This window comes from Sturnira hondurensis, unplaced genomic scaffold (assembly GCF_014824575.4).
Source record: "Sturnira hondurensis isolate 20B ecotype Veracruz unplaced genomic scaffold, ASM1482457v3 Scaffold0024822, whole genome shotgun sequence".
NCBI classification, from domain to species: Eukaryota; Metazoa; Chordata; class Mammalia; order Chiroptera; family Phyllostomidae; genus Sturnira; species Sturnira hondurensis.
Window position 1 is genome coordinate 5,293,098 of NW_028097453.1, and position 12,022 is coordinate 5,305,119.

The window sequence follows — 12,022 nt, forward strand, 5'->3', positions numbered from 1 at the left end:
TTATACATGCGGTCGATCAGAATGACCTCGGAACCTGTTGTTTTCACCTCAAAGAGTCTGTCGTCCCAAGAATCCTTTGGCTTAGCCTCTGAAAAAGAAATCGCTTATGCTATGACATTTCCCAACGAAAGCGCAGCTACTGTTGGCGTCAGATTTTCACAACAGCCTCATTTGGAATACCCTGCCAAGTGAATGCAGTTGGAAGGCTACATTTTGTAGCTGGTGGCTCATGAAGCACGTGGCTTTCGGCATCAAGAGACTGTAAGACGGGTCTTTTACTAGTAACTCAAGGGTCTGTGTCCTGGAGCCTGTGTGGACGCCGTCCTCTTGTCCGTGTCCTGCTGTGTGTCTGGGACCCACTTCGAGGCTGCCTGTGTGTGCTCCACGTGTCTGGGGCCAACAACATTTCCCCAGGGACCGCAGCTGGGGATGGGGCATCTTCAGCCAGCCTTTATGCAGTAACTTCTGCCCCATTCAAGCCAATCTCATTCAGATCAGCAAAAGTGGTCAAGCATGTGTGCTAGGCACTGCAGGGGCCGTGGAAACAGATGGCACCATCAGACACTCACACCCCTATGATAAAACAGCACAGAGGGCTAGAAGGGGATCAGAAGAGGTCTAAACAGATCTGAGTGTGGGGGGTAGAAGAGAATTTTATCCGAGGTGAGGTAGGACTCCCTGGGGAAGGAAGTAGGTTCTGAGCTGGGCCAGGGGACTCAGAGGACCCAGAGGACCCAGAGGATTAGGGTGCAGAGAGCATCCTGGGGGTGGGGTCAGCAGGGAGAACAGCACAGACATGGGGCTGAATGGAGGAGCCTAGAAAGGGGGGCAAATTTGGAGTCAGGAAGGAATGGTGGGTATCGCTGTAGGTGCTATTTTATGAGGACCATGCATATGAAAGAGAGAGAGAGAGAGACTGATTAAGAAGCAACAGCAGTGGGAATAACTCAGTTAAAATTTCAGGCCTGGCAGCGGAGTTGAAGAGGGTTGAATTATAGATACCTTTTCTGAGGAAAGAAGATTAAAGGAGAGGTTTTCTTTTTTGTTTTGGTTTTCTTTCTGGCTGCTAGTTTTAAGTAGGTCATTGGAGCCTCCAGTGGTTGGAAATTGCCGGGGCAGGCAGGGGAGGTTGGAAGAGTTCTCAGCTCCTCACCCTCTCCCCTTTGCTTCTCATGGTGATTAAGGGGCTGGTTCTATTAGGATCCCTTATTTTTCCAGGTATTTGCCTGGAACAATGAATCCTAGAAGTGTTTATAATTGAATTAGTACAAATAAATCAAAGACTAATTATTTTCTTTCTTTCTTTCTCTCTCTCTCTTTCTTTCTTTCTTTCCATCTTGCTTCTGTTTTTTTTTTTTTTTTTTTTTTTGGTAGAACCCACATTTCCTTCCAGGATCTGCTCTTCCACATCTTTTATCTATTTTTTATTTGTCTTCCCCTTTGTTCTGTTCATTCTTCTGCTCATCTGTGCCCTCTGCTTACACTGGAAGGCCAGGAAGCTGTCAGCACTGAGACTAGCTTCCCAGAGAGAAAAGGCCCTCTGGGTGAACATGAACGGGGCTGGAGACAGTCCCACCAACAGGTGGGAAGAGGAAGAGGAAGACCATTGAATGCGGAGGGGCACCCCACCCCCCGTCCTGTGGGAACAGTGTGGACTTTGCCATGGGACTGATCAGACCAGCATGTGAATGCATCCTGGTTCTGCCCTTCTCTTGTCTGTGTGGCCTTGGGTAAGTCCCCCGGGAATCCGAGGAGATGTTTATTGAGTGTGTATGGGGTGCCAGGCACTGTTAAGTGTTCCTTTGTGTGTGACCTCATCTACCCCTCGCGTGCCCCTCCCCCCACGAGCTGGATGGCATCTTTCCTCTGATGTCATTCAGCACGCCTCACTGAGGTTCAGGTTCCCCGTCTGCGAGCGAGCGAGCGAGAGAAGTCCCGCCCTCTCACAGCCTCTCGGGCTTAGGGAGAGCCCATGGCCAAGCCCAGGGAGGGGTGGGGGGCACTCTCCCAGCTCCCCTGGGCTCTTCTTAGTCACTGACTCCCTGGGAAACGCCCTGAGCTCCCCTCACCCTGGCTCTCCAGTGAGGAGGGGTAGGAAGGGGCCTGACGGAGCAAGGTGGATGGAGCTGGGAATATGCCCCCCTTCTTTGCCATTGCATCTGCCTCCCACCCCAGCGCAGCTTCCTTAGAGGCAGAAACCCCGTTTTCCCTCTGTTCCATCTCTAAGAGCCACGCAAGAACTCTGCATAGTAGGCGCTTAATCAACGTTGGTTTTCTGATTAAATAATAAAGCATTTTGTAGCCTGAGTTTTTCCCCCCTATAAGACTAAGTCATTGCTAAGGAAAACTTTTTTTTAAATCTAGCAACAGTGTTCCAGTGAGCCCCTCAAGGCTCGTATCTTCCCTTCCTCCCCACACTGCAAGGCCTGCCTGGCTCCTGGTTCTTAGCCAATGCCTTGTTTTCTCAGACCAGACAGCGCTCCAATGCTGTGGTGGTTATTTGGGGGAGTGGGGGTCCACAGTGCCGCATCCCCTCCCGCGGCAGGGGGCCCGGGGTTCAGGGGGGCAGTGGGTCAAGTCTGGCTCCTCGGGATCCCCTGTTCTCAGCCAGGTGTAGTCAAGAGGGTGGTGGTGAGGTTGGGGTTCATGACTTACAGCTTTCAACACTGTCCCCCAGGAGTAGACTACTGTCCCCACTGGACCCGAGGTCCCTTCCCCTTGTTTCAAAAGCTACTCAGGCCCCGTTGTAGCCAGAATGGAAAATCAATCAGGGTCACCTAACAGCCTTGAGAAAACACATCTATTTATCGTCTGTGTGACCAACGGCATTGCTCTCACACTCGGTAATTTGCATTTCCAAGGAGAGCGATTTATTTTTAATTATTGTATCAGGCGCAGACATCCTCTCCAAACGTAATTAGTTTTGTTGCAAAGGAATCATCGGTGGCTGCGAGAACCCCCACTGCAGGCCCACTGGCTCCTCACACTCATCTCCCTTTACGGCCTCGTTCCAAATACTCCAACTGTTTCCTTACACACATGGACACATTTGTGTTTCTCAGGTAGGAAAGCTTGGTTTTCAGAGAACAAAGCTCAAGTGAAGACCTCTTAGAAAATATGATTGATGTCTCCCCCTCCAGTTTTCCCAGCAACCGGGAAAGAGCAGAACTGAGCCCAGCAGAGTCGGAGTGGATTCCAGGGCCTCCCCTCCCTCCACGCCCCTCCCCTCGCCCGGAAGCTGCCTTCCCAGGCTGAGCTCACAGGAACCACTTCTTCTCGCTCGAAGGCAGCACAGAGGTGGTCAGAGCAGACCCTCAGATGTCTAGCTGCCCCTACCCCCGGCAGGGTCTGGGAATGATCGTCTCCCAATGAGCCTGCCGTGCCTGCCGTGCCTGGGGTGGGAGGGTGCGAGGGACCCAGTGGTACCCCAAGCAGACGGAGCCCCGCTCGCCTTGTGGGTCACTTGCCTGGCCTGGCCACTCTGCTGTCGTTAATGGGATCTGGCACAGGTTAGAATCTCAAAGAAGCCAATTTGCACTTTTGGCTCATTGTGAGTGTTCAGATAACTAAAACCCCAGTCTTGTTTTTTTCCTTTTTGAACGCGCAGAATAAAATTTGTTTTCATAATGGACATTTCACATGAAACCCATATTCGGTCCAGTTATGTACTTGTTCATTTTAGTTCTTAAAACTTAATGGAGAACGCCACTTTTCCTCATTGATTTCAACCTTTCCATTCTTCATGGCCACCGGGTTTTACCTTGCTTTCTGGTGTTATAAATTCTCCTTGGCAACAGGACAAACCTCTGTGTTAGGAGTTGGCTGCCTCGGGCCCATGGGCAAAATACAGCCCAGCACCTGTATTTCAAAATATAATTTGTTGGGATCCAGCCCTTTCCACTTACCTACATATTTTCTGCAGCCAATGTCTGACCAAGGGGCAGAGTTGAGCAGTTGCCATGGAGACGGCATGACCCTCAAAGCCTGAAATATTTGCTCTCTGGCTCTTTATGGAAAATGTTTGCCAACCCTGCTCTCTTAAAGTAGCCAATGTTCTGTCTGTCTTCTCAGTGTATTGTGTTCCTGGGAAACTTGATTTGACTTATTATATCTGTAGTGGTTATATAGCTGAATTAACTTAATAAACAGTCTCGGACTCTCCGTATCGGTGTCTCGTCCAGCAGTGCTAAAGGCTGGGTTCTCCCTACCACACTCCTCCTAGAGGCGGAAGCTCCACGTCACCCTGCTGAGTCCTTACTCTGTGAGACGAGATCACACGGAGATGACTAAGGCAGGCACAGGCTTCTCTCATTATCTTTAGTCTACTGAGACATTTACGGGAACCGCCGATTTATGGCACCAGATAAGTGCAATGGTAGAGAGTCACGCGCCACAATGATCTCTTACAATTGTACAGGAAGTGTTTATCATCCTGGAGTTTCATAGCCTCCCATGCAAAAGGGCTGGTTATTCCCATCCTGCAGGCAAGAGATGGAAGTTCAGAGAGGCTGGGATTTATCTAGGATCACCCAGCATGTGCAGAAGAGTGAAGAGTTCAAACTGGGGTTAGCTGACAAGGCTTGGACTCTCTCCACAATAAATGCTCTCTGCTCAAGTCCATGGCGATGGGGAAAGTCTGGTGATAATCACAACCACCTCACATGGTTTTTATGAGGATCTAATTAGATACTTACATGGAGATAAGTTTTAAACCACTTCAAGTCATACATGAATTGTTGGCATAACCCATGTTTTTCCAGGCCTTACTTGTCTGTGCACATAAATAAAATTACATCAACAGTAATAATCCAAATTCTGTAGACTTTTGTCCCCAGGCTGCTCACACAGAGTCCTGGCCACATAGAAAGTGTTCTTCAAGGATTTCGGGGGGTCCCCTAGGATTCTGGGAATTCAGACGAGCGCACCAACAAGCCAGCAAGCCTGCAGGCCCACTTGCACGTCGTCTGCGGCGGCTCTGCTCTGCTCCACAGGCTGCCGCTGCAGTCGAGCTGCCGGTGCCCAGTGGTAGGCAGGGGACAGCGCCTACCTCTCACTGTACCTGCATTGCCCTCTGTCTGAACTGCAGATGAATCCAAGTTTGCTTCGGCCCCGGGTCACTAAAGATTCTCTTGTGAAAACAGCCTGTTCTCTCCCTTTTTTGGTGGGCTCCTGACACCCGCCAGGCTGGGCCAGGCTGGGAGACAGACTTTATGCTGGGCTCTTGGTGTCCCATTCTCCGATCGCAGGAACCTCTGTGTGAACCTTTTCAGCATAGGCCCGTCTCTCGTGCAGGTGGGACACGCAAATGGGGAGGCTCTGCACACATCAGACAGGCCCGGAGCAGGCTGAAGTCCCTGGAGGTTCAGCTGGGACTTCTGTTACTCTAGTTATTCACTTTTGCCCGTAATGCAAGAAAGTGCTGTGGCCACTGAGAAACCAGGGACAACTCCACAAAGGAGATGTCGATTGAAATGGGCTTTAAAAGTCAGAAATAATTGACAGGAGAAGTTGGACTAAACAAGTAGTCTGGGGCAGAGGTAGCTGCATGGAAAGCTAGTACATAGAATAGCTTTGGTTTGACTTCATTGTCAAGTTTATGGAGGAAAGTTATAGGAAATAAATGGAGAAAGGTCGTGGAAAATTCTGAGGGTGGGGAGGGGCAGGAGAATGACTCTTAAACATGTGTTAGAACTTGGGATTTATTTGGTGGACAATAGGGAGCCACTGAGTGTGATTTAGTAGGGGAGGAGCAGCCATGCTTTAGCGTGAAAACGGCAGCAGCGTAGGTGATGGGTGGGGGTTGGGATGAGGGCTGTGGTAGCACCGAGGCAAAGCAGGGCAGCCGACCCCACCAACACACTGACTGCATGGCTATCTGTGTGCATCTCACAACGTGTGTTCAGTCAGAAGCTAGGAACAGAGTATGCACTGTGTGAGTCTACTCGTTTGAAGTCCAAGAACCAGCAAAAGAAATTTAGGTGATGATTTCGTGGGTATATACATAAATTCACTGAGCTGTTTTTTTAGGACATGTATACTTTACTATATGTAGCTAACTTAATATATAATAAATATATATACTGGGCAATAAAGAATGTATAACTATATTATAATATCATAACATAATAATAAATAGCTTACATGTAAATAACTTAAACCTGAGGTTTTTTTTAAAAAAGTTTCTTTCTTTTAAAAACTATTTGAGAATGAACTAGATGACCAACATGGAGTGAGGAATTTTAATGTGTAAAAGAAATGCTAAGATTAATTTATTCCACAAGCATCTTGTAATATTTAGCATGCGCCAAGACGCCCTCTAGGAGGTAGGCTTGGGGAAGTAACTGACAATGTTCGTCCTCTTAAAGAGCAACAGAGAATGGAGTTGATAAGTTAAGATTGGTAACTGCTTGCTTTTAGGTTCTTCCACCTTGACTTTTGTTCTAGATGACAGGTCCAATGGATACTTTGGTGCCCTCACAGTCAGGAACGTGAGCTCTGGGTTTAGACTGACTAGATTCAAACCCTGACAATGTCACCCACTGGCTGTGTAGTCTTTGTCAATTCATGTCCCTTTGCCGGAATTCCCTCATCCATGNATGGCCATCTGTGTGCATCTCACAACATGTGTTCAGTCAGAAGCCAGGAACAGAGTACGCACTGTGTGAGTCTACTCGTTTGAAGTCCAAGAACCAGCAAAAGAAATTTAGGTGGTGATTTCGTGCGTATATACATAAATTCACTGAGCTGTTTTTTTAGGACATGTGTACTTTACTTTATGTAACTAACTTAATATATAATAAATATATATACTGGGCAATAAAGAATGTATAACTATATTATAATATCATAACATAATAATAAATAGCTTACATGTAAATAACTTCAACCGGAGGGTTTTTTTTTAAAAAGTTTCTTTCTTTCAAAAACTATTTGAGAATGAACTAGATGACCAACATGGAGTGAGGAATTTTAATGTGTAAAAGAAATGCTAAGATTAATTTATTCCACAAGCATCTTGTAATATTTAGCATGCGCCAAGACGCCCTCTAGGAGGTAGGCTTGGGGAAGTAACTGACAATGTTCGTCCTCTTAAAGAGCAACAGAGAATGGAGTTGATAAGTTAAGATTGGTAACTGCTTGCTTTTAGGGTCTTCCACCTTGACTTTTGTTCTTCTAGATGACAGGTCCAATGGATACTTTGGTGCCCTCACAGTCAGGAACGTGAGCTCTGGGTTTAGACTGACTAGATTCAAACCCTGACAATGTCACCCACTGGCTGTGTAGTCTTTGTCAATTCATGTCCCTTTGCCGGAATTCCCTCATCCATGAAACGAGACCAATACCCATTACTTCATAGGGTTGGTTGTGAGGATTACATGAGATAGTCATGTGAAGGGGTTAGAAGGCATCATCATCGCTATTGACATCGGCGACAAGCTGGCCATTCAAATACTTCTATTTGTGAAAAGGAAACCAGATAGCTGCATTTCACTACCTAATTTTTAAAAACATCTTCACACAGCCCTTGCTGGTGTAGCTCAGTGGGTTGAGTACGGCCTGTGAACCAAAGGATCGCGGTTCAATTCCCAGTCAGGGCACATGCCTGGGTTGCAGGCCAGTTCCCAGCAGGGGACACATGAGAGGCAACCACACATTGATATTTCTCTCCTTCTCTCCATCCCTTCCCTTCTAAAGATAAATAGAATATTTTTTAAAATCCTCACACAAAGACTTTTTAAAATTGCTTTTAGAGAGAGAGGAAGGGAGACAGAAGCATCGGTCAGTTGCTTCCCATATGCACTTGGGCGGGAGATTGGCACCCAGACCAGAACTGAACACCTCCAGACCCAGACAGGGGATCAAGCCTGCAACCTAGACTGTGCTGTGACGGGGAATCAAACCTACAACATTTTGCCCTGGCTGGTGTAGCTCAGTGGATTGAGCGCAGGCCTGTGAACCAAAGGATCGCGGTTCAATTCCCAGTCAGGGCACATGCCTGGGTTGCAGGCCAGTTCCCAGCAGGGGACTCACGAGAGGCAACCCTACATTGATATTTCTCTCCTTCTCTCCTTCCCTTCCCCTCTAAAGATAAATAAATAAAATCTTTAAAAAAAAAACCTGCAACCTTTTGATTACAGGCAACACTCCAACCAACTGAGCCACACTGGCCAGGGTTTACTGCCTAATTCTCAACACAATAGTAAAGAGAACAGGGCAAGGGAATGAAATGTAAGCCTGGGCTTGGCCACAAAATGGGGTCATTGCTTGGTTCCTCAGCCCCAAAGGCTAATCTCGAGAAAAAGAAGTGCAACATTCCAGAAGGAGTCAGGACAGCGTGGACAGAGAACACTTGGATAAAATTGTCTGAGTGCCTTGCAGTTGGATGAGAAGCCAGGATGGTTTAATCCGGGAGTTCCAAGTGAAGGTATATAAATACATGGGAATTAGTGGGAAATGAAGTCCCTAGCGACTCCTATCCTGAGGTTCTTTATAGTTGTATTAATTAGCTAATTCAATTTGCATGTAGACTGGAGTGCAAATAGTTAGCCTGAAAATCCGTACTGGTCTGCTCAGACTGCCGTTCACAGAAGACCATAAACAGCGTGGCTGAAACAACAGAAATTCATTTTCACCAGACCAGGGTGTCAGCTGACTGACGAGGCCCTCCTCCTTATACGCTGCCAATTTTTTGGTACCTCCTCAAGGGACAGAGAGAACTGTGTCTCCTCTGGTAAGGGCACTCATCCCAGTAGGAGGGCCCCGCCCTCGTGACCTCATCGAAACCTAATTTTCTCCCAAAGGCCCTGACTCCAAACACCATCCCATTGGGAAGTGGAGCTTCAACACACGCATCTGGGGGAACAAAATTCGGCTCATTGCACTGGATAGGGCACACAACTTAAAAGCAAAACCAATCAGGCGAGCAGAATGTCCCCCCTGGCACTTAGCAGTGTGTGTCAGCCCTTCCATCAGAAACGGGCGATTACTGAAGTGGCAGGAATGGTGTCATCTTGAAACAAGTTTAAGGATGAAAGGGGATTGCTTAAACATCCAGGCAGAGCTCTGGGTAGGGACACAAAGGACTGGGCGATACCTCTTCCGCAGCCATCGTTAATGCAGCTCTTGTCTCCCCTGGACCAAGGAGGGATTGAGGGCTGGAGGGCGGGGCTAGAGGGAAAACAGGAGAAAAAGAAGAATGAGGGGGAAGAAATGGACAGTTAGCACTCTAGACTGAGAAAGCAGAAATAGAAGCCAACAAACCACAGGAAGGAGAACCTCACACCCCTGGCCCCGCCCAAGCGCTGCTCTTAGGCACAGGTGGGGCTTTGATCCCCCAGACCAGACAGCTTCTGAAGGAAGCGGCTGCCGGAGAAGGGACGAGACTGCCAGCCTGCTGGAGAAGCCCTCCAGACACCAGCGGAGGCAGCAAGGAGGTGAGGCTTCACTGTCTCTCTGGTACAGAAGCAGAAAATAGGTTCTGTCCACTGTGTGTGGAAACAGGTTTGCCAGCTTCTGCTTAGAGGAAGGTGGAAGTTCGGTCCAGGAAGGGGAGCGTGAGAAAGTACTAAAGAGGAACTGAAGAACTAGGAAGAGCGAGACCTTTTGAAAGGGATGCTCTGGGCTACCCAGGAAGGCTGCCTCAGATCTTCATCAAAGGAGGTATTAACTCTGCCCTGGCTGGTGTGGCTCAGTGGATCGAGTGCTGGCCTGCGAACCAAAGGGTCGCCAGTTCAATTCCCAGCCAGCGCACATGCCTGGGCTGCATGCCAGGTCCCCGGTAGGGGGTGTGCAAGAGGCAACCACACACCCATGCGTCTCTCCCTCTCTTTCACCCTCCCTTCCCTGTCTCTAAAAATAAATACAATCTTTAAAAAAAAGAGTTATTAACTCATATTCTTCTCATTGTCGGACTGTAGCAAATCCCCCACTCAGCCTTCACCCAAGTGCATGTAAGTCTTGAGAGATGACCAAGAGGGAGAGGAAGGAGGTGGCAGATTAAAGACGTGAGACGTGACAGGTGTCGTGAGGCAAATGGACAAGACAGGAGATGGTGTGACTGAATGAACTGGTAGCCTAGTACAAGGCAACAGACAGCCTTTGTCCTGAACAGCCACATTCCGCTGTGGCTTCTAGGCTGCTTCCTGTGCTGTTCACTAAGAAAAAAAAAAAACACCTAAATTAACCTCACTTCCTTTTCTGCTGTGCTTTGCAGGCTGGCAAATCAAGGGACAGCTATACCAAGCACTGGGGAGCTGCAGGGAGGCATTTGAACAGTGAGGACCCACATGGCAATTATGTGACTGTGTGCCTGACTCAGTGACCACACACACCCATAGCACAGTGACTGAGGTGGCCCGTTTAGCTGGGGGAGGTCTCGCCAGCTTGTGTTCACGTGCCTTGTTCAGCATCTTCGCTGGCAACTTGAAGTCAAAGGGAACAGGCCTGTCAAGTGCTCAGTTAACACAGTCAGGAGATAGCACTAACAAGTCAGCTGACAGGAACCAGATTCAAAGAGATCCAAACAGGTTAGAATGATGGCCCAAAACGACCGAGATGAAAGAGACAGAATCCAGTCAAGTTTCAGCAATTAGCCACGCCAGGTCAGGGAGACTTGAGTTCATGTGTGAAGAATGAAAGCAATGGTTTGGGTTGATTGCACACCTGATAAGAATTACTGGCGTGATGTGTTAGGAAAGAGAAAATGTTTGCAGCTTTATATTCCTTTTATAGATTCATATTGAAATAAAGGCTACAGTCCTGGCTGGTGTGCTCAGTGGACTGGGTGCTGGCCTGTGAACCAAAGGGTCACCAATTCGAGTCCCAGTCAGGGCACATGTCAGGGTGGCGGGCTAGGTCCCCAGTAGGGGGTGAACAAGAGGTAACCACACACTGATATTTCTCTCCCTCCCTACCCCTCTCTAAAAATAAATGAAATATTAAAAATGCCTTTCTTTAAACAATAAAATAAGGGTGATAATTTATCCTACAAGATTCCCTTACTGAATTCTACTTGAGATGCCTCCAGTTAGGTCACATTCATCGAGAAGCGTTGGGGAGAGGCGTAATGGAAGTGTGGGGAGGATGGGACGACCACATTTAAGTATTTGAAAATGACATTGAAAAGAGTGAAGTGTATTACGTTTAACTCCAGGTGACAAGTAGGTGGAAGTTTCGGGCTGAAAGACAGATTTCCACTCAATGTACATTACGATGAACAGACATTTCAAGATACCCAGATAGAGAATTTGGTAGGGCCAGAAGGTTCTGTTAGGCACGGTGTGGAATGGCTGAATCCATTAGGCATGGTGTAGAAAAGATCAGGAGGGCATGCTAGGGGACCTTAGGGCCCCTTCCACTCGTGGTTTACTTTATTTCACCTAACAGATATGTACTGAATTCCCATGCCCTGTGTATACGTAGGGAGTGGTGAGCAAAACAGAAATAAGTCCCTGTTCCTTCGGCACCTACGCGTATGACCTATGGCAGAAACAGACAACAAGCGGACAGACTCAACTACAAAGCACATGTTACTCAGGAAGCAAATGGGGTGCTGAGAGAGAGAACGACGAGGAAGGGCCTTTGTAGATGAAATGGCCCGGGAAAGTCTCTCTGTGGTGACACTCACGTGGATGAGGGGCTCAGCTTTTAAATGCCTAGGAAAAGCATTCCAGCCAGAAAGCATGACATGCACAAGGGCCTCAAGGCTGGAAAACCTGGACACAATGAGGAACGGAAAGCAGCAGGCTGCTGTCATGGACAGGAAGCAAGGGGAGAGGGAGAAGGAAGCAGGGCCAGATCGCACGGGCCCCACAGGAACCCAGAGGAGGGACTTGAACTTGTTTCTAAGATTCATAGAAAGCCATTGAAGAGGTTTAAGCCAAGAGCAACAGATTCTCATTTATGTGATTAAGAAGCTGAGATCTTTAAGACCATTTTAGTACTGAAAACGAGCAGACAACAGAGGCTGTTCTGTTCGGCTCCTAGGCGAACTCGGAAAGGAAGTGTAGGGAGAACTGGCTGG

The 12,022-nt window shown here is 47.9% G+C and overlaps 1 protein-coding gene across 1 annotated transcript in view; it reads left to right on the forward strand.

Moving 5' to 3' along the window:
* The window catches only part of CD101 (CD101 molecule), a 36,277-nt gene extending 33,128 nt beyond the window's left edge, over window positions 1-3,149 (forward strand). Inside the window, exon 9 of the mRNA XM_037038891.1 lies at window positions 1,375-3,149. Within this exon, the coding sequence (XP_036894786.1) occupies window positions 1,375-1,610 (236 nt within the window). The 3' untranslated portion in view covers window positions 1,611-3,149. The remainder of the gene's footprint in view (window positions 1-1,374) is intronic.
* The last annotated feature ends 8,873 nt before the right edge of the window (window positions 3,150-12,022 follow it).